Raw genomic sequence first — 22,534 nt, 5'->3', positions numbered from 1 at the left:
CTACAAGTATGTCTATGTGAGTGTGTCAGACCTTGAAGTTACAGACAGTTCTGAGCTGCCACGTGGGTGCTGGGATTTGAACTTGGGTCCTCTGGAAGAGCAGTCGTTGCCCTTAACCACTGAACCATCTCTCCAGCTCCTAAAAGAATTCTTACACATGGCCTGGCCATGGGACTATTGGCTTCCCACCCCTGCTCTGGCCTCTCCTCCCTTTCCCACTGCAGATCAGCCAGAGATTCGCACTTGCAGGAAGGACCTCTACTCCTAAGTCCCTGCCTGCCTGAAGGCGGGCCAGGAAAGGCCAGGGGGTATGGAGGTTCTGGGGGTTGAACACAGGTCCTCATGCATTTGTGGTAAGCACTTTGCACACTGAGCCATCACCCCAGCCTCAAGGCCGATACTTTTATCACGCACGCTTTCTATCAGCGTCTCACTTTGAGATAAGAGAACAGACACGTGATTGTTGATGCGTGGCTTTATTTGTGAGAGCCCCCGCCCCCACCCCGGGACTCTCTTAGGTAAATGCAAGGGTCACAGAAGTGGCCCTCTTAGCAGCTGGGTGCCTCCTCATTGCAAAAAAGGTTGGGGTAAAACCGGTACTTTAGATTGTAGCTTTTCTGGTTCTGAGCAAAACACTCCGCAGCAGCTTTATCACACTCGCACAGCTGTTTCTTACAGGAGTCCTGGTCTGCGGAAATTAGGCAAAAACAGACACTAAGCTGAAGTTGCTAATACCCCATGTCTGCTTGTGGGGACCTGTCTCTTCTGAGAAAAGAACCAGGACTGCCCGGAAAGGCAGCACCCCATCTGATACGGACGTACAATAACCACACCTGGCACTACCAGAGGTTTGCATGACTTCCTAGCACCCCTCATTTTTTAAATTAAAGACAAGGTTGCACAGGCTGGATTTGAGCTCTCTAAATAGCTGAGGATGACCTTGAACTTGTAATCCTCCTGACTCGACATCATGAGCTCTGGGATTCTAGACATGATCAATCTTGCTCAATTCGTACAGGGCTGGGGATGGACCCCAGGCCCTCAGGCATAGTAGGCTATCACTCTGCAAGCTGAGATACACTGTTGGCCTGCCTTCTTGCTAACAGGCCTGCTTGTGTTAGTAGACCCCAGCCTCAGTGGCCTCAGGATGGGTGGTATTGGTTAAAGGCTGTATGATCCCCCATTTACCTGTATGATCTACCATTTACCTTGGTTGAGATTGGTCTTAAGGTAACATGTAGCTTTATTCTGCCAAAAGTAGACCTCAACAGGGGCTTCTGAGATGTCTCCTCTTAGAGAAGAAGGCTACCTGTTGTCACAGGCCACGGTTCTCGGACCTTTAGTGTGTCTTATAATATAAGCACAGATGCTGGCAATATGTGGGAGCTGGGGAGCAGGGCTGATCCTGTTCTGTTGAAGTTGCCCAGATCCATCAGCACATTTCTCTGGAAATCTCCCAGGGTGAGATCTTTCCAACCTGACTGTGCCTGTTTTACACAAGTGTCCCTCTCCCTGTTGCCCATGCCCTCTGCTGCCAGGGTGAGTCCTCCTTTTGCAAATGTGCTTCTTGCTGCTTTGCTAAATAATAGGCCCCTGTTGATGGAGCACACAAACCTCAAGACAAAGAACACCTGGCTTGACCTTGTATCCACACAGCTCAGACTCATCCTCACATGTCCACAGGAGAGCACCGAGTGACCAGGAGTCCTCTTTGACACTTTGGCCATACTGGGCCCTGTGTGGGGGATGGCTGTGTGTTCCCTGTTTTAGCAGATGCCTGCTTCATTGACTCTAGGAGTCTCTTAGGACTCAGCTTAGACACCACTGCTTGCAGGATCCACCTCAAGCATCAGACTGGGTGAAGGCTTTTTCTGCTCTCCCATTGGAGTCTTCACCACCCTCTTTACCATTTTCTTTGCTTCTTACTTGACTGTGAGGTTCTTAGGAGATTCCCCTCCTGCACCAGCAAACTCCCCAGTATGCATGTGATCAACAAAGATGCAAAGGAAGCTTGCTGGCATCTCAGGGTCTTTCTTACCAGCACAGATGATATTGTCCCCTTCGGAGGTGAACTCGTAGGTCAGAAGTTTTGTGCCACATCCACTTTTGTCCAGACGTTTGTAGCAACAGTCGTGAACAAAGCAGCACCTGGTGGGGGCACATGTCCTATTTAAGCTACTTGCTCACAGGCCTGGAGTCCCAGCGTTTCCCCTTGACCCTTGACCCTGAGCAGGGAGACTCAAGAGCTTTGGAGTGGTCCAGAGCAGAGTTCCCAATGTGTTGTTGACTTTTGCTGCCTGGGATCCACCACGACCCTGAGGCAGTGGGCACCAGCTCTGTCCTCGTCCCATTCCAGGCAGAGTGACAGAGGATAAAGAGTAGTGGGGTAGCCTCACCGATCTGTCGCATCCTTGGGGACTCCTCTGCCACTCACGCCACAGTAGCAACCATAGAATCCATAGTTAGCCTCAGCATTCTTTCCCGTCTTAATCTCGATTATTTTCCTAAAATTCAGAAGGTTCCCCCGGATCTGGATTGGGCCTGAAAGGAAGTAGAAAAATAGCCTGGTGAAGGGTGACGAGCCCTGTGCCACATCTGTGCATGGCAGCTCTCTGCTACCTTCTCTTCCCACAAATGGCTTTTTTTCCACCAAGAGACAGAGCTAGGAGGACAGGAAGGAAAGCTCAGGGAAGGATGCCTCCCTCCTCAGGTTACCTGCTTAGTTCAGGGTCAACTCTTACCAAAGGCCATGATCACAGCTGCTAGCAGCAGAAGGATCTTCATGCTGTCAGCTCTGTGAAGGATGAACAGAGGGACAGGCCTGGGCATTTCCTCCCAGGCTGTCTCGGCATCTGTCTTCCCCAGCGCCTGCTTTCATACTCAGCAACCCCAGAGTACAGACATGCTCTTGCATTGAGTGCACACAGAGTCTTTCCAATGGTGTATCACACCTGTCATCTCATCTCCCTTCAGATCTGTGGAACTGGTCCTCATACAGAAATGATGTAGGAATAGGAACACCTCTTTCATTCCTCCTAAAAGACTGGACTCATTTCCCAGAATCAGAAGGCAATGCCTCCCCTCACTAGATACCCCACATGGATCCTCATGTCAGATTCAAGGCTTGGGAATCCCATCCATGAATTCTGATCCCCAAAGTTCTCCTCCCAACTAAAACTACACATTCTCTTTGCAAGCCTTTCTAACACGAGGCCAATTACATGGGCACACACATGCATTCGAATTCTCACTGTGCACCCTCACAAACCCATACAACGCACTTGCTATGAGTACTGTCTTGTACACATTTAGCTGATGGGGGCTCACATCCACAGGCACACACACACACACACACACACACACACACACACACACACACACACACACACACACATGCACACACATGCACCTGCACAATCCCTCAAATGTAGCAAAGGGCAGGAGTTTCTGGGGATTTACCTCAGGGATGCTGCTGCAGTTGCTTGTTCAAAGGCCTGTCTTGTTTTTCCTGAACTCCAACTGCCCTTAAATAGTTGTTCCTTCCTGCAGGGCTGGGGATTGGTGAGGCGGAGAAAGTGAGGTAGGTGTGGCCAAATAGTGGATTCACAGATGGGCATACCCAAGGCCTTGAGTAGATAATTCCCCCTAGCAGTTGGTTTGACATCATAATAAATCTCAGCTGATTTTGAAGCCCCATTCATCTGCTGAGAAGCATGGCTCAGCTCCTACCTAGGCAGTTTTCCATAAGCTCAACTCCCAGCAACCACTTCCAAGAGTGGGCTAGGACTGTGCGCAGTAGAGGGAGTGAGAGTGTTTGTATGTCTGCAGTGTTCCTTTCTTCTGATAAGCTGTGACATCTGGACATAGGAAAGAGAATGTGGATTCTGTATGGTTTGTTCTTTTTTTATATGGTTTGTTCTTTTCATCCATCAGTCATTCATTAGACCACAGAAGGGACACTCTAAGCCTCTGTGAAGTTCCAAGGCTACACAACCTTCTTGGGAGTGATGAGGATGAGTTCTTGGGTCTCCCACAGTGCAGTCTAGCATGGGAAGACTAGGATGAGGTGGATTCTCTGTTGTCCCAAAGGCCAGCACCTCCATATTCTCTCCTTCCTCTTCACTCTCCTCCTCCTCCTGCCCCGCCCCTTGGTTTTTCAAGACAGGGTTTCTCTAGGTAGCCTTGGCTGTCCAGGAGTTGCTTTGTAGACCAGGCTAACCTCGAACTCACAGAGATCCACCTTCCTCTGCCTCACAAGTGCTGGGATTTCATACCCATGAGCCTTAGTGCCCAGCTAGCTTCTGTGTGTGTTTATGTGACTGTGGTTGTTCCTGTGTGCAAGTGCACATCTGTTGCGGGTACATGCATATGAAGATGTGTGTGCACATGTGTGTGCCTGCATGGGGAGTTCAGAGGACAACCTTGGAGCTTGTTCTTCAGGGGCTGTCTGCTCTGTTTCCTGAGACAGGGCTTCCCATCAGCAAGGAGTTCACATAGTAAGCTAAGCTGGCCATCTCAATGACCCCCACACGCACGTGCGCACACACACACACTGGTAGCGTTGGAGATATGCAGAAGGAACACAGGCTGTTGCTAATAACATAGAACTGGCCTAAAACCTACCCGGGCTTGCCCAGAAACCAATGACACCATAACCGGTGACTAGACCCAAGCCAATGACGGGGAGCCACAGCAACAGCTTATAATAGTCCAAGAGCCAATGAGACAGTGAGCTTTGGGGGGAGGTCTAAAAGGGCATCCTCTTCTGCTTTTACCACTTGCCTGACTTCCGTAGTCTGTGTGGTTGACTTTCTGCCAGCTCATCCTCACCCTCAAGGGTCTCAGGCCTGGGTTCAAGCAACAGGGTTACAAAAGCATGCTATTGCACTTGGCTTTTTTTTTTTTTTACATGGGTTCTAGGGTCTGAACTCAAGTCCTTGGGACTACAAGGCAAGCACTTTACTGACTAAGCCATCATACCAGTCCCATATGAATTTTTAAGCCTGGGAAAAATCCCGTGGCTATTCCCAGTTTTCCCACCAAACTTCTGCCTCCACTGCCCCTAATCCTGACTTGTTTGGTGATGGGCCTGCTGATGCTTCCTGGGTCCATGACGTCTTCATTCTCCAGTCTTCAGGGATACAGTAACTCTGGATTTCATTCCTAAAGTAAACATCCTTCCTCCCCGTTCTTCAACCCCTGTGAAGAATTTGGCTTCCGTAGCCCTAAGTAAACCACTTTGACACCAGTCCTCCAACTTTCCTGTAGCAGAGGCTGTGGTGGGGTGCACAAACACTCCTTCTGTTTCTCACTATTCCTAGCCGATGGTATGTAACATCACAGATCTGCTTCACACATAAGCACCGGTTCGAAAGGTCACATCCAGGCCGGACAAACAGAAACCAGATACAACCCATGACCTTTCCAAGTTCCTCTTGGAAGATCGTGAAGGAGGGGAAGCAGGCTTCTGGGACACTGGATCCAGGAACAAAGGGCAATGATACTCAAACAGTATGAGTGAGAGGTGAGATGTTTTGGATGTTAAGCTATTGATAAATGAGATTAGTAACTGTTGCGGTTTCTACTGTGAGTCATTCAAGCAGATGTCCATCCGTGTAAAAAAAAAATTCAAATGCACACCATTTGCCAAAAATGCAGATTTCTCCAGCCGCCCGGAAGTGGCTCTGTATGCCTTTAATCACAGCACTCAGGAGGCAGAGGCAGGTGCATCTCTGAGTTCAAGGACAGGCCGGACTACAGAGCAAGTTCCAGGACAGCCAAGGCTACACAGAGGAATCCTATCTTGAAAAACTAAGATTTAAAAAAAAAAATAGAAAAGGGTAGATTTTCTTTTAATATGTTACTGGGTGAAATGTGTTGCCCTTTCATGACCTCATTTCCTGTTCATGTCTTGGAGCCTTCGAATATGACCTTATTTGGAAATAGGGTCATTACAGATAATGATAGTTAAGATGAAGTCATTAGAACCTTGACCCTAGGACACAAAAAGGAAAGGTCAGTTCGGAGAAGTGCTCACAAGGTGATATTTCTACTGCCCAAGGAGTCCAAGATGCCAGAAACTACAGCCAGAGAGTCCTGGACTGACCCTCAGCCCTCACAAGCATGCAACCATCAGGCCAACTCTCATCTCTGCTTCAGAGCCTTAAGCCAATTAAGATCTGCTACTTACAGTGAGGGGATGGGGTCAGGACTCCAGGAAGTGTAGCCTGGAGAGTTCCCTTCCCCACTTAGGATTTGCACTCAGGTCAAGCTGGGGTTCTTGGCTTTACTATATGGTAAACATGTCAGGACAAGGCAGCAGGAAGGAGAGCTCATTAAAGGACTTTTAAAGGATTGCCCCTAAGCACAGAGCTTACCAGAGAGGTGTTCAGGGGAGGGTGAGACGTCCCAGTGTGGGTGCAGGCTTCTCAAGGGAGAGTCACTCCTTAGTCCGCCATCGCTCAGTGTAAGTCACAGCAAGTTGAGGGGTTTCCTTTGTAAAGTGGATTTATGAGGGATGTCGCTAGGAATAAGAAGTGCTAAAAAAAAATAAAATGAAGGTTAGAAGTCATTTTGGCCCTAAGTAGGCATGGCTTAGTTTGTCTTTAACAGTTTCCAGTTGAGATGTCTTTAGGAAAAACCCCCTCACCTCTGAGGGCAATTCTGGCATTATAGGCAGTGTGTGGAGCATCCTGGCTGTGCCCGCAGGAAAGACAAACCATCCAGACATCACAGTGAAGAGCTTCCTTCTCATGTCACGCCAGTTTTTGGTCTTTCTATCTCACCTCCTTACTCGTTTTGGGGAGCTTTGCTCTTATCAGGAAGCCACAGTGAATACTTACCTGGCAGGGCAGAGTCATAAAAGGTGGTTTTCCCAGGGTAAGGCTTGGCCATTGCACTCTGCATAGGCTGATGCTTGTGATTCCCCCACCTCCCACCCACTCCCGGTGACTATAATTTTTGGTAGGGGGCAATGTTTGTGCTCTCCGATTTAAAAAAAAAAAAAGTAAAAAGAAAGAAAGAAGTAGGCCACAGTGACATAATAAAGCCTCCAAAGTTGCTGTGAGCCCCCATATGCCTCTCAGCACAGGGTCCTCCTCTGAGCAGCTGGTGTGAAAGTTCCAGAAGATCTCATCCTCTCAGGTGGAACATCCCCCTTCTGTCCAACCTCTCAGACTCTGGAGAACTTACTATGACATAGGCAGAAGCCACCTCCCCCTCCGTACATCCTGGTGGCCCCACTGGGTCCAGGGTTTAAGACTGCATCAATACTAAGGGCCTCAATGACACCAGACAGGGTTTCCGTGTGTGACCTTGGCTGTCCTGGACTCGCTTTGTAGACCAGGCTGGCCTCAAACTCACAGAGATCCGCCTGTCTTTGACTCCCTGAGTCCTGGGATAACAGGCATGAGCCACGGTGACCGGATTCTTAAGATTTTTTTTTTAAATAAAAATTCTGACCACTTGGTTCTGTTCCTTCTTCCCCCGGTGTCTAACCTAAGCCCTTGGACATCCTTGAACAAGATAAGATATCTGTTCACGTGGGAATTACATGCTGGTTGAAGGTGATGAAGACCCAGATGTGTTTTCAACAGGGTCAAAAAAATCTTCAACATCCTCTCAAACCAGATGCAAAAATAGGTTAAGAGAGTGCCCCACCCAGACCAAGTGGGATTCATTCCACTACAAAGGACGGTTTGGTACCTGTAAATTGATGAAAGAATACATTGTGTGCTAACACAGGTGCAAAGGCATTCAGCCATCTCAACAGATGGAGGGCAGGTATTTCATAAGATGAAACCTACTTTTATGATAAAAAAAAAAACTTCACAAATTAGAAGTGAAAAAAAAATATGCCTCAAAATCCTAAAGGTTATATTCGAAAAGCTCTTCACTAACATCTTGACCGTGGGAAGCTGGGACCTTCCAAGACAAGGAGTTGTCACTCATAATGAAGCAGAGCAGAAAGAAAACTGAGGAGGTGGGAGAGGGAAAGGAAGTCCTTTATCCTGAGATCCGGTTGGTTTCTCTTTCCTGATGTCAGAGTCAGGAAGCTCCACACATAGCTGGTAATGCCAGAACTGCCCATGGAGCCAATCGGCATTTTCCTTAAGGCATTTCAAATAAAAATAAAAAAACATTAAAGATAATGCATAAAATAAGTAAATATACCTACTTGTTGCTCAGGCAACTTCTAACCCTGACTTTTGGGACTTCTTATCGCCGAAAACACCCCTCATCTACTTTAGAGCTGCGTCTATTAAAAAGAAATCAAAACAACTCTTTGATTTTTAATTTGCTGTGACTGACATTCTCCAAGCGATGGGACTAGAAAGTCATGGGTCATATGTGCAGCCACTGCCAAGAATGGGGCCCCTCTCCCTTGAGAAGCTGCCTCGCTGTCCCCTGAGCACCTCTCTGTGCTTGAAATCTATGTCAAAAATGCCTTTTTAACGAACTCCAACTCCATTACACTGAAATTCTTTTCCATTGTGTAGCCAGGAATATGGTTGTACTTGAGTGGAAGTCACTGAGGGGTAAAGGAAAGCTTCAGGCTGCAGGCAGCCATATGGAACCGTTCATTTAATATGATGACTTGTGTGTTAGTGTAACAAAAGACAAAAGGCTGTGCTCTGCCAGCCCCAGCTGGATACACTAGCCTGCCATTCCCAGACCTCTCAGACCATAACTGTGACATATAAGTAATAGTGCAAAATAAGGAGAGGGGGAGGGCTGGGAGAGAGAGAGAGAGGGGGGGGGGAGAGAGAGGGGGGGGGAGGGAGGGAGAGAGGGAGGAGGGAGGGAGGGAGGGGGAGAGAGAGAGGGAGAGGGAGAATAAGAATATTAAGGATTCATATAGCCCCTTTCATGGCATGGCCCCAGTGATCTCCATTTTGTTCACCAGCTTTTCTTCTTCTTCTTCTTCTTCTTCTTCTTCTTCTTCTTCTTCTTCTTCTTCATCTTCTTCTTCCTCTTCCTCTTCTTCTTCTTCCTCTTCTTCTTCTTCTACTTCTTCTTCTTCTTCTCCTCCTTCTTCTTCTCCTCCATTTTATTGAATTATCTTATTTTATATGATTTCAGATACTTTTAATCCAATTTAATTTACTACTTATAAGAGTGTCCCTTTATTCATTCATTTAGTGCTGAGGACCAAACCCAGAGCCTTGTACATGCTAGGCTCCCGCTGTCTCACTGAGCCACACCTCCAGCCACTTAGCTGTTCCTTTCTGTGTATGACTGAGAACAATCTATCTTTTTCTTTCTTTCTTTCTTTTTTTAAGTTCTTCTCTCATACCTTTCAACTCAACTGCAGTTTCTCCTCCCTACATTCCTCCCAATCCTTCCCTCTACCCCAGATCAAACCCTGAAGGTCCCCATGAAGCCTGGGTAGCTGCTCTGCCTGTGACCTGATAGGACAGCAATCACAGAAGCATCTCTGAGTGACAGCCCTAGGTAAACATTGTCAAGGGGACCAGGACGGGTCTGGTTCTAAAAACCTTTAACATAGCTGTAAATATCCAAGAAGTTTTTGATAGGTTTAGCAGTGCTTATATCTAGAACAAAAATGAATATTCTTAGGGGTATATGCTCAAAGGCAGTTATTGATTAGTGGGTTTGATTTTTAAAAGTTTGAGGTCAAGGGTGAAGAGCAGCAGTACCCAACTTGTGCTTTCAAGCCCCTTCCATTCCAGGTGGCTCCATTTTGAAGTGACATATAATGTTATTAAAATAAATAAGCCTCTGACTTTTGGGCTTGCTCCCCTGTCAGTCCCATATTAGCAAAGTGTCTGGGGGGTACAGGGGGGGCATAGCAGTTCTTTCAAGCCTAGAGAATTGGATTGGTCTGTGCCTCTGCACTTCTCTCTCTCTCTCTCTCCCTCCCTCTCTCTCTCTCTCTCTCTCTCTCTCTCTCTCTCTCTCTCTCTCTCTCTCTCTCCTCCCCCTTGGTAAAATGACCTAGAGGGTGCTAGTTTTCATTTCCCATCCGACAAGTTTATTAATGTTTGAGTGCCCAGACGATGGTAGTTTTTTATTTATACCTTTTAAATGTCTGAGAGAGCGGCTTATAACGAGGTGTGGTGGAGGTTGCCTTAGGGACCTGAGAGGGGCAGTTTGAATTATGGTACTTTGTTGCCTCCCTCTTCAAGTTAGATTTCTCCTCCTAGGTTAACTTCTTTCCCCATACATTATTAACCTCTCCTGAGCTGTCTTTTTTAGGCTTTTGTACCACGGCAAAAACACTATTTGGAGTGAGGAAGGAAGGAGGGGCTGAGGGCTCTGGAGCATACGGAAGATTCTATTGTCATTTGTTAATGTCTGTCTAAACAGGCTGTAAAGAAAATACACAGCAGGAGGCATATCTTTACCTCTATTTTTTTCGTAAGTGAGTTCTTAATATTTACTTCTACCCTTTTCCATGAATCCTTATCTAAGGCTCTCCAGTCTAGAAATTGGGGGCTGGAGATTGTATCTGAACCTTTTCTGGAGCCATCTGAAGTCCATATGAGTGCAACTGCTCAACTAAGAACTGCAAGGCCACTTCTAAATAAGCCCTATCTGCATAAAAATAAAATAAAATATCATCCATATGGTAAATAAGATAAACATCAGAATACACTTTACAGACTTGTAAGATAGCAATATCCACAATGTTCTAATAAAGGGTAGAACTACGTTATTTATTTATATATGTTTTGTATTTTTATGCCCTAAGGACACATTTTTATGGGGTACCTTTAGTAAGGTCTCTGGAAGTTAGGTGAAGTTAAACAAAAGGCAAAGTGTTGACAGTCAGAAGAACGCAGTGAAATGTGAAAAGGCAGTCTTGGAGACCAGGGACAATATTGTCATTTTCGGAAGACAGAAGGTGATGGCAGCCCAGGCTGAAGGGTTCCCGTGCCTTCTCTGACATCAGTTACCTTCCTAAGGTCTTGTATTATTCTCCACATGCCTGACTTTTTTTCCAAGAACAAAGATTGGGGTGTTCCAAAGGGTAGTGGAAGGCTCCATGCGACTTTGGTAGCTATTTCAATTTTTACTAGTCTGTTTGTTTGTTCATTAAGGGCATGATACGGGAGCAGGGACAGCTAAACAAATTTCTGTTCTGAATGAACTTCTACCGCTTTTTGGTAGGAAGTTATATAACGATCTCAATTTCTCCAGTGAAGTCAGAACCAATCACCCCAGGGACTATTGTTGAAGGATTATTAATATTTAATATTGAATTTTTGTTTTAGTGAAATCAGCAGTTACTCCTTAACCAGCTTCATTCCCAACTAACCACACAGAGAGCGTAGGATCTGTTTAACTAGGCTATAGCATAAGGCTGTGCAATAATTACTCCATCCTAAACCTCCGTGCTAGTGTAGTTTCTTCCCATTCAGGTTTCCCATATTATACTTATTTGTAAATCATCTCCTAGGCCCGGTTCATTTCTTCTGATATTTCCCGCCCTTTTCCTCATGGCTCCATCCTGTCCTTCCTGCTCATTCTCCCCACTCATTGGACCAGATTGTCCTACCCCATTCTCTGTTACTGTTCAACATTGGTTAGTTGGCTTTTATTGACAATACAGAGAACAAATGTTTGTACAAACTTGAGACAGGAGATACTTTGAATAAACATCACAATGAATGCCTGGATTGAAACCTGATAGTGGGGCAGAAAAATCAGCATTTGAATGAACAAGGATAAACTGTACAGAGTCCACAAGAATATTTCCTCCTTTAATCCAATATAAGGCTCCTTTTCTTTCAATAATGAACTGGAAAATGGATGAAAACCATTAGGTAAGATCTACATTCACAATGTCCAGTTCGTATGCATTTGGCAACTTAGGAGAAAATATTATCTATCCCATTTATGAGAGTCCAAAGTTTTGTACCTAAGTCAATCTCTTTCATATCATATCTCTATCAACCTAAAAACATCTATATATACCTAAAAGCATCTTTTTAACTCCTAAACAACTAAGCTTAATTGTAAAATTAAACTATCTTGTCTTCAATCCCATCAGAGACTTGAGAAGGAATAAAATTAATGATCTGAGCGAACAGGAAGCGCAGGTTAACAGCTTCCAAGATGGAAAAATATGACAGTTTGCTATCTGTACGGCAACCCAAAACTTTCCATAACGTTGGAGCATCATCTTCGGCCTTTTGGCCCAGTATATCTGACAGACATATTTGTGAAGCAGGAGCTATTAAGGACTTGCTTACCCTGTCATGGCAGAGTTTGGCAGTTGAATCAGCCTGCATCCAAACTTACCCATTTCAGGCAGAAATCTGTCTGTGGCAGAAAACGAGGCCATTTTGCATGGTGGCTGATTTGCCACATTTGAAGCCATCTCTAAAAGGAGGTTCTTCAATGTTTATCACTTTCTTTGAGGTAGGCTGGGGGAGTTGACATGTCTCATTGTCAAATAATCCTTAAAATAATAAAAAAAAGTCTTTAAATGTTATGTTCTGTAGGTTTCTGTGGTTTTTGAAGACCTTTCAATCTATTTATTTTTACATAATCTATCTATCTATAGAATCCTATCTATCTGTTAAACCTAGGATGCATGTTCCTGTGATAAGTTAGACTAGTATTTGACATGACCATGAGTTGATAAACTATCAACTTGCACCTTATAATTATCCTAAGCAGCCTGCGATAGCACTTTCAAAAGTATTAGAAGTAAACCTTGAATTATAATTGAGTTGTATGGGTACAATACCTCATATTAAAGTAGAAATGTAGATAGATAGATAGATAGATAGATAGATAGATAGATAGATAGATAGATGATAGATAGAGTGTGTGAAGAATAATCTTAAATTTGAATTTGATACCAATGTATCAAAATTAAACTTATTTTTGCATCAATATGTAAAATTCTATATCAATGAATTAAAAATGATGTTATTTGTGAGCAACAATTAAAGTCTTCAGTTGAGGAGTAGATTCAATAATCTACTTTTTGTCCTATTATCTCTATATATTTTCTATATTTTCCTTCTTTTTTTTCCCAACCCATATCTCAATACCTAAGAAAGAATGATTGATAGATAAAGGAAAAGAAAAGAGAGAACTCCCTGAGTCCAACCTCATTTTCTCTGTGAATAAGATCAATAATAACTTAAAACCAATTCCCAACGACAATAAACATCCATAGCCCAAGAAAACAACAAAAACCTATCTAACCCCCTTAAGAGAAATGAGGCATCATTCTCTTCTTATGGCTGCTTCTTGCTGTTTTCCTATGAAGAATGCCTTTATAGGGGCCCAAATAAAATTGGGGAAAAAATGGCTAAGTAATATAGCAATAACATTTGTGGTCCAGTCTCTAAATATTGAAAAACTTTAGGCTTAATGGAAGTCCTGTTTGGAACAGTTTGAAATGATAGACCACTTGAGACTGGAAGCTTTCTTCAAAGCTCTCCTGGAAGCAGGCTCTGATGAGCAGCTGTGAGGCTGCCACATGCAAGATGCTGGAGCAGATGTGTCAGTGTCTTCGCATGCTGGAGTATATGAATCCTGTCAGGTCTGATCCAGTGTCACCTGTGTCACCCTCTTTTGTTCTGTAAATATATAATTCCTTACAAGCATTATACAGTTCTAACACTATAAATGGATGAAATGTGCAGGATGCACAGATCAGTTAAAGATGGCATTCCACTCTCTGTGAGAGCAAAAGGAAGAACATCTGTATATAGGTCTGTTTGATTTTTGACCCTTCTCAAAGAGGATTATGATAATACCATTACCAAAGAACATACAATCATTATCTAATTAAAATCGAGACAAGATTGTAAGATCTAAATGTTCTTCTCTGGGCTCTGTGGTACCTGATATATAGGCCAGGCCACTATCTGACTCCAGAGAGAACACCTCTCATTTTAAGAAACAGGCCGGTTGCCTGAGCCGTAGAAAAGGCATTATGTCTTAAGTAAACTTTACATAAACTCCTATTTGATTTTAGTGTTCAAACGTACCCTAGGCATCTCATACCTGTTTCGAGGTTTGAGCCTGGTTTTCTGTATTTGCTATTTTCACCCTGCCCTTTTCCGTATGGAATGAGTGGTTATGTCTTTAGAGCCAAACTTTATGGAAATTCCTTTATTCTGGAGTTTAAATATACCCTAGGCATCTTGTAACCAGTTTTTTTCTCTCTTGTTGTGGTTATCTTTGCCCTGTCCTTTTTCCATATGGAATGGGCAGTTATGTTTTTTACCCTTTTTGGGCTTAATTTAGGCTGTAAAGTTTTTGGGTTTTTTGTTTTGTTTTGGTTTGTTTTTTTGTTTTTTGTTTTTTGTTTTGTTTTGTTTTTTTGTCACCTGTAAGTTCTCTGTTTCTTGTGCCAGGCATGGCCATAACCTGTTGCTCCTGAGAAAGTGCCTCATGTTTAAAGCAACAGGCCTATGCTACAGCAAAGTGGCTTGCATAATTCTCTCAAAGCCAAACTTTTAGCAGTGGGAAAGCTTAAACTGACCTTTTTTTTTCTTTCTTTCTTTTTTTTTTCTTTCTTTCTTTCCTTCTCTGTGACTGAGGCTTTGAAAATCAGCTTACCAGCAAGGGGTTCCTGCTGCAGCTCCATGGTGTAAAGAGGCTGACCCAGAATTCCAAGATCTCCCTGCTCTGGACTCCTTTGTGTTGAGATTAAAGGTGTGTGCTCTAATTGCCCTGTTTAACTTTTTTTTTTTTCAAATCCAGTCAAAAATCTCTAAAAGTCTCATATCTTAGCAACGCCAAGAAACACAATATTTCTGCTATAAGTAAAAGCAAAAACTTCCAAGCAAAATTCAAGCAAAGAGGCAAGAAAATGTTACGTTTTGGGCCAATTGCACCAATTTAGGCTTCAACAAACAAAGCCTTGTCTATCATTCCTTAGAATTGAGTTGTTCCTAAATTGTATCTGCGGGCCCTTCCCAGAAAGAGCTGACAAACTTCTTGTAGCCAGGGAGCTTTGAATTCTAGCCACGATCAACTCTATAGAGAAGAGAAGAGTCTTGTTCCCTCCTCCCTTTTTATTGTCCGTAATTGAGCCTTGTATCTCTTGGTTTTCTGCCCGCTTCCTCCCTGAACTTTCTTAGAGAAGGTGTGGAGAAACACACTGCAGCTAGGTCCAACAACAGTCAAAACAAAGCCAGAAAAAAGGTCCAAGCGCTTTCCATTTTGGGGTGCCATTTTAGGCCTAGTTCTGTCTAAAAGGCTGCCTGATTTCCCAGTTTCACCTTTTCACCTTACCATGTGTCCAGAGCCATCTCTGCCCTCTAAGAGCTGAGCCCTCAAACAGCAGCAGGGAAACATTTGCTAATGCATTCGTCTTCGGTTTCCTGCTCTTTGGCTAAGAAACTGTCTCTTACCTAAGACTTCTCAGGCTATACACTTAGATTCAAGCTCCACATTGGTCTGACAGACCAAAGTGACTCCATTTTGCTTAAAATCTGCACTTTGTACTAAGGTGGCCTAGTCCTGAACTCGGGTTCCAGGAAAAATCCATGAATATACATTAGGCACAAACATAGAGTAACTAATCAGCTGGAAACAGGAAAGTATCTAAAGCTCAGACACTTCCTCAAATCTTCTAAAAGTTAGCTGTTTATGGTTTGGCACTGGACTAGAACCAATCAGTTTAAAGAGCAACACTCCCCACAAATGTCAATCAACGAGATGCTTGCCAGGCTGGAAACCCCCTCACTTGCTTGCTTCAATCTATAAAAACCCCCTCTTTCCCTGGGCTCGGAGCCTTACATCCAAGATGCATTGCATCGGTGATGGTGTGGGCCTGAGCTCAAACTTGTAATAAAAGACCCCTGTGTGTTTGCATTGGAGGTGGCTCCTGAGTGGTCTTTGGCGATCTTGTGATCCGGGCATAACAGGTTCTCCATTTGTTGAATGATTATTAATGTTTAATATTGAATTAGTATTTTAGTGAAATCAGTAGTTACTCCTTAACCAGCTCTACTCCTAAATAACCACACAGAGAGCCTACAATATATTTAATTAGCCTATAGCATAATGATGCACAACAGTTACTCCATCCTAAACCTCCGTGCTAGTATAGTTTCTTTCCATTCAGATTTCTCACTTTATACTTGCTTTTAAATCTTCTCCTAGGTTCATTCCTCCTAGTGCTTCCTGGTCTTCTTATCATGGCTCCATCCTGTCCTTCTCCCCTCACTGGACCAGGATGTCCCACCCTATTCTCCGTTCCTGTTCAACATTGGTTAGTTGGCTTTTATTGACAGTACAAAGAACAAACTGTGTGACATGTCTACACAAACTTGAGACAGGGAAGATACTTAAGAACAAACATCTCAGCGCAATGTCTAGATAGAAACCAGATAGTGGGGTAGAGAAGTCGACATTTAAATGAACAAGGGTAAAACTGTACACCATCCGCAAGGAAATTACACCAACAGATAATGTTTATTTTCTGTAGAGGTAGAACAGAGAGGTCCAATCTTGCACTGATTGGGGTTGCCTGTTCCAGTTGCTGAAAATAGTTCTTTTTGGACAAGTGGATTGGTTGTCTGAGGCTGTTGGGTCACCTTTGCTATTTGGAGGCCCTGGGGTGGTCCCCTCACCCAGTTTCCTTGGTTCAGTGGTGGTCTTACATATTTAGGAGGTACAGTAATATCAGATAAGGGAGTACCACTTTCTCTTCCAGTGGCATCCTCTCATGCAGTGAGGGCATAGTGAAGGAGGCAAGCTTGGATTTGTGCCTCGAGTGGGGTCAGGAGTAGTAAAGTTCATGGAGCCTCCTGTCTTATTGGAACATTGTCTGCTAATATGTCCAGGCTTATCGTATGACTAGCATTTGTAAGCCATGTACCCTGGTCAGATTTTTCCTTTCTCTTTACTAGACAGAAAGCGGGTAGTAGTCTGGCCTTCCAAAGCAGCTATAACAGTTACACCTTGGAAATATGATGGAACAACTTTAGTACATGCTTTAATAAAATCATAAATATTTCCATATTCTCCCATTGGTCTCAGTAATGACTGACAAGCAGGCACAGCATTTTCAAGCAGTATCTTTTACCTCAGAGCTTGAAACCACCTTTTCCACTGTCTCTGTCAACCAGGCCCAAAAAAAAAAAATCTTCAAAAGATTCCTCCAGTTTCTGTATCACATTAGCAAGCTCTGTAGTTTTTCTATCCTCTATAGGTAAAAAGGACCTTCTGTCTGTGGATTCACCTTGCTCCATTCTAAGGGATATTAGAAGATGTATACAAGGATGTCTGGTTGGTGGATCCTGACAGGGATTGGACACGGCTGGTACCCAAGAGAAAATAACTAGGTCCTAGCAGCATGTATTAATTTCAACTCCAATTGCTCACATATCCTTTCCCGGCTTTCTGCAAGGGGCTGTGCAGTAACCCAGGTGAGATCTAAGCTGCAACTTACCTTCCTCAGGTCCCTGTTCCAAAGGCCAGCTCTAACACACAGCGTAAAGCACGGCTGATAGCATGTAAGCAGATTCACAAGGCTGCCTCCAGGCTGCCTAGCAACCTATGACTTTATCACCTGCCCACCACTAGGTGTGCCAGCTGCCCTATAAATAAAAAGGGAAAACCCACCTTGTCTCCCTCTCTCTCTCTCTCTCTCTCTCTCTCTCTCTCTCTCTCTCTCTCTCTCTCCACCCCCGCCCCCATTGGGTAATGCTCCCCTTTCTGCTCTCCTATGCTTCTGCAATAAACTTTTCCATATCATATCTATTGCCTGGCATCTTATTTGTTTAAGTTTATGTTGCAGCATCGGTGAACACCAGCTGACGGCTGGTGTTTCTCTCTATACTTTAGCCCTTAATCCTTCAGGCTGGTAGTCTTGCTGTCCCGCTCCGGATGAAAGAGGGGGAAGAGAGACATGAGAAATATTGGAGCCAAGACGAGCAAATCCTGATCAAGGCTCAACTTTAATCCACAGAAGGCGAAGTTTATATAGCAAGAACTACAGACTACATCCCTCGCAGCCCACCTAGGCAGCCTGAAAAGAATGTGTTCCCGGGGAATAGCTCCTAAGTCAGAACTTCCTTGTTTCTCCAGCAACAGTGCAGAGGGTCAGACAGCTCAAAGGTAGCAGTGCGGCAGCACACCGATTCAGGCAGAAGCGAGGCTTCTACTCAGCTTTTCGCCACAGACTGAAGGCACAGTAGTACAGCCCCTGACACCTTGCTATTTGGGGCTCTCTATATATACAGTTTAATTCTCTTAATTCCATATGCAGTTTAACTCCCAGGGGCTGCTGGCCCCTAAGGAGAAGAGAGTTGGCAGAGAACTGAACCCTGGTCTTTCAGATTCAGGGTCCAAAGCCTTATCAATTGAGCTTCCCAGTTCTAGTTTTTCTGCCACCAAAAGGGGTCTCTGGCTAAAAAACTTACATTGTTTAAAAGCAGAGGGTCTTAATCTTAATCTTTTAACTCAGAGTACAAGTGGCCCACAGCCCTGACAGTTTCTTGTTGTAAATAAAGAGGTTATAAAAAGGAAAACCTTAGTTCATTTTAACTTAGTGGCCTGGCAGTGAACAGAGCTGCTTGCTGGAAGCTAGGGTCCTGATGAAGAATGCAGGAAAACACTCCAGACTGCTTATTACTTACCAAACAGATCTTTATGAAACACACACACACATGCACAAACATACAATCAGTAGACAAAGCAAGGGAGCTCACAAAGACACCATTCCTCCACATATATGCAAACATACAAATGTAAATACAAATATATACAATATACATCTATATACAATATATACAGATAATTAGATATATAGACAGACAGACACATTTTGGATGAAGTGCATGGCCTCTGTTTAACTCTGTCTTGGGTTTTTATATGATCTAATACAAAGGTTCTCTATGTATGGAAAAATTACCTCATTCAAAAATAGATACTATTGTTGCATAAAAAGGGAGTTACAGTAGGACTAATGAACCTATTATATAACTTGATACTTTGTTTATTATAAGTTCCAAGCAGTGGCTTTTATCTATATGCTCATTATGAGTTCAAAGTAGAAGTTTTATCTTTTTCTTGGTTCAAATATACATTGTGTTCAAAGCAAGTTTTTTATGTCAAGGTTTTTCTAAGAAACGGGTGTCTGTCTTGTCTTGTATAGCTAACCATTCCCTTTGTTTCTATGTTCATATGGTCTTTCTTATCATGGTGTACACCTGGGCCTTATCCTTAAACTAAACTAGAGTGAATGTATTTCCTTGGTTATTAATTTATTTCAGCCTTGTTTTCCGTCTTGCTGTAAATCAAGTGCTTGACGTATGGAGGTTCACAGAGGTCCTAGCATTTTTTGCTATACTGCAGGAATGTTTTTAAATTACTTGAATCAAGTCAGAAATCCTTTAAAATCATCATCAGGGATTATGGAATCATCAATTCATTTATACAACATTAGGCCATGAAGGTACATCTTCAAAATAGTCTTCAGGAAGTCTTCCAAACAGAGTACAGCTATAGGCAGCGAGGGTCTCTGCCATGCCAGATACATGAGACAAGCATGGAAAGGCAGTATAGCAACAGTAACCAGTCCTGAGGTAAAAACCTTTGGGCCTTTGTCTAAACCAGGGACACACCCATTCATCAGCCCTGCACAACTGAGTGGGCTGCCTCCAGGAAGCTCACCTGCTTGCTTCTGCCAACCCAGCATGCAAGTGCTCCCAGCACCTCTTTACAGTTATGTCCTGGGCCAGAAGAAGGAGTTGCCATTTCCCTCTGAGCCTCACCCACCCGCTAGGGCAGGGGAAGCGTTGCCATTTTCTCATGGGTCTGAGGACTTGACTCCTTCAGGCTTCCTCCACTTCTTATAGTGTTGGCAGCCAAACCTGATGACGTGAGTTCAATTCCTAAGATGGTCAGAGAAACAACTCCAAGTTGTTCTTTGACTTCCACACATGTGCCACGGTACCCAACACACACACACACACACACACACACACACACACATACACACACACACACTAAATTAATTAATTAATTAACTAATGAATGAAAAGCAGATTAGCTGAGAGTGGGGAAGATTCATTCCATAGGCTGAGATCCTAAACTGAATAAGAAGGAAACCAGCTGACTCCTCCCTTTTCTGGCTGTTGATCTTCTGAAATGTGATGGGGCAGCATCAGACCCCCATGGCACAGTGCTGCCTCCCTCCTCCGTCTCCATGCCGTATGGACTGTATGACCTCACGCCAGGAGCCAAAATAAACTCTCCCTGACTTGCACTGCTTTTGTCAGGATTTGGTCACAGCACTGAGAAGAGTTATCTGCTGCAGTTCCTGCCGCTGGGAGTATAAACTTGGATAGTGCACTGGCTACTTTGTGTCAACTTGACACAAACCAGATTCACCTGGAACAGAGAGAGTATCAACTGAGGAAATGCCAATCTCTGTGTAGGGTGCCACCCTGGACAGGTAGGCTTGGGTAACAGAAAGTGAGCTGAACAGGTCAGGAGAATAAGCCAGTAAGCAGCATTCCTCCATGGCCTCAGTTTCAGTTCCTGCCTCTAGGCTCCTGGCCTGAGTTCCTGCCTTCTTTCCCCTCAGTGATGGACTCTAAGCTGTGACATAAAATAAACACTTTCCTTCCCAAGTCTCTTTTTTGGTCATGATGTTCATGTCACAGCAACAGAAAACAACCAGGTCCCTTGAGAAAAATACTGGGAGAATATTATGGTTTGGATCAGAAATATTATCCACAGGCTCAGATGTTTGAACCCTTGGTCTCCAGATGGTGGCGCTGTTAGGAGGAGTTTGTGGAGCTTCGCGGTGTATAGCAGCTCAGTTAAAAGTAGTCACTGGAGGCGGCCTTGAAACTGCTGCAAATTCCTGCTCCTCATCTGAGCTTTTTGCCTCCTGATTCACCAAGACCTAGGAAGCTACTGAGATGCATTCCAGCCACCATGAAGCTGCTCTACCGTGCCTCTCCCTCCATGATGGGCTAAGTAGCAAGCTTGAGAATACTCAGCTCCTCCAACCTTGGCCTATGTGATAGTCTTACTAAAAAATGGTGGGCACTATTCTTGTGAGGGAACAGACAAATCCAAGTCAAGGAGGTTCTGCAAAGCAAGTCCTGGCTTCAAACATCAGTGTCCTATACAGAGCCAAGGAAGGGCTTAAGGTTAAAGGAGAGCAGCAAGTCACAACAACTGAATGAGTACCTAGTGTGTGGATTCTATGGGAAGAAAGCATGGACAAAATAAAGCAAAATGATTAAGGGCTTTTACAATAGGAAACTTTTATTTGTTAGATATTTAATGGACACCAGACAAAAATTTCGTGTTAGTGTTAATTTAAAAAAAAAACATAAAACAAAACCCATTGTATTGATTCTTTGTGAATTTCACATCATGCACCCCAATTCCAGCCATCTCCCAGTCCCTTTGCATTTGCCCTCTGCCCTTACAACCTCCCCCCCCCCAAAAGAATATAAAAAAATAAAAAATAAAAACAAAACAGAAAGCAAAAACAAACAAACAACCCATCTCATTAGAAAAGCCGCAGTGTTTTTTGGTGTGTCCCATAATATACCCTTTTGTCCACACACTTTTGCTTACAAATGTTCATTGCAATGAGTCTTTCATTGATCTGGTTCAAGGCCTCTGGCTTCTGCCACACTATTAATACAGGATCCTCATTGGGTCCCCTCTCAGATAACCTGTTGTTGTCCTGTGTCATGGAGATCCTGCAGCTTCGGATCTGCAGGGCTGGCCCTTTCACATACTCTTACCAGTTCATAGATGGTGTAGATGTTGGAGTGGGCCAGCTCAGAGCCCTGGATCTGGGCCTGGGTGGTAGCTGAGTTAGTCAGCCTGCCAGCTCTCCTGCACCTACAACCACCATGGTGAGCTCTCCAGCACCGCCATGGCTAGCTGACCCAATGTCACAGCCGGCAAGGGGCTGGGCCAGCTCTCCTGCTCTCCTCCTGCCCTCAGGGCTGGCTCACCCTCACCCACACCACAGGGCCAGCTCTACTGTGCTGCCCAGGCGAGGTGCAGGACTCACACTCATGAGTGCTGCAGCCAGTGAGGGGCAGGGCCACCTCTGCACAGCTCTTGGATAATCAACATGGTCAGCCCAGACCATGGACACCCACATGTCCTTTGATAGTAATATGAGTCATGGACATTGACACAGTCTCCTGCTGTTGCATGGCCACAGACCCAAAGGTGGCCCTCAGTGACAAATATGGACTGGGTTCTCACCATGGCCTCAGCTGACGGGAGAGGCCACTCACATCGGACTATTCCCATCCTCGAGGCTCCAGTTCTGCCTCTTCATAGTGCTCAAACCATGCTGCTCCACTTCCTTCACCATCTTTCCACCACATACGTGCACATCCTGGTGGCTCCCACTGTGGCTGGGCTACATGGCAGGGCCTCTGGGTGTCTTCCTTAGTGTTATATTTCTTCTTGGTCATAATTTTGCTTGTGTAAAATACTATCCTCTTACTTAGAGAGAGACTGGAAATGACTTAAGGGAAGTTTCTGTGGTGTGTGTGTGTGTGTGTGTGTGTGTGTGTGTGTGTGTGTGTGTAAGAAATAGAGG

At 44.3% G+C, this 22,534-nt stretch overlaps 1 protein-coding gene across 3 annotated transcripts; it reads right to left on the bottom strand.

Annotated features, from left to right (window-relative positions):
- Positions 1–473: 473 nt before the first annotated feature.
- Positions 474–12,407, bottom strand: LOC311599315 (phospholipase A2, membrane associated-like). 3 transcript variants are annotated; one of them, XM_084785132.1, is made up of 7 exons: positions 12,268–12,369; positions 6,378–6,539; positions 3,460–3,551; positions 2,742–2,794; positions 2,397–2,541; positions 2,039–2,148; positions 474–688 (listed from the first exon to the last, which is right to left on the bottom strand). In XM_084785132.1, exons 4-7 carry the CDS (start codon positions 2,782–2,784, stop codon positions 549–551), a joined length of 438 nt encoding a protein of 145 aa, XP_084641258.1. In that variant the 5' UTR covers positions 2,785–2,794; positions 3,460–3,551; positions 6,378–6,539; positions 12,268–12,369; the 3' UTR covers positions 474–548. The 3 variants fall into 3 exon arrangements, with proteins under 3 accessions (XP_084641258.1, XP_084641257.1, XP_084641256.1); XM_084785131.1 differs by lacking the exon at positions 6,378–6,539 and having other exon boundaries at positions 12,268–12,407; XM_084785130.1 differs by lacking the exons at positions 6,378–6,539; positions 12,268–12,369 and having other exon boundaries at positions 3,460–3,712.
- Positions 12,408–22,534: the final 10,127 nt, after the last annotated feature.

This window comes from Acomys minous (genome assembly GCF_964271855.1).
Source record: "Acomys minous genome assembly, chromosome: 6".
In the NCBI taxonomy this organism is placed as follows: Eukaryota; Metazoa; Chordata; class Mammalia; order Rodentia; family Muridae; genus Acomys; species Acomys minous.
Note: the sequence above shows the minus strand (reverse complement) of the source record. Positions and strands in the feature narration are given on the sequence as shown.

Excerpts from the sequence above, each read along its gene's own strand:
- LOC311599315 (XM_084785130.1), bottom strand. The coding sequence starts at position 3,701 with ATGAATGGGGCTTCAAAATCAGCTGAGATTTATTATGATGTCAAACCA. Across the intron at positions 2,795-3,459 it reads ACTGCAGCAGCATCCCTGAG|AGCTGACAGCATGAAGATCC; the intron begins GTAAATCCCCAG and ends CATCCTTCACAG. Across the intron at positions 2,149-2,396 it reads CCCAAGGATGCGACAGATCG|GTGCTGCTTTGTTCACGACT; the intron begins GTGAGGCTACCC and ends TGCCCCCACCAG.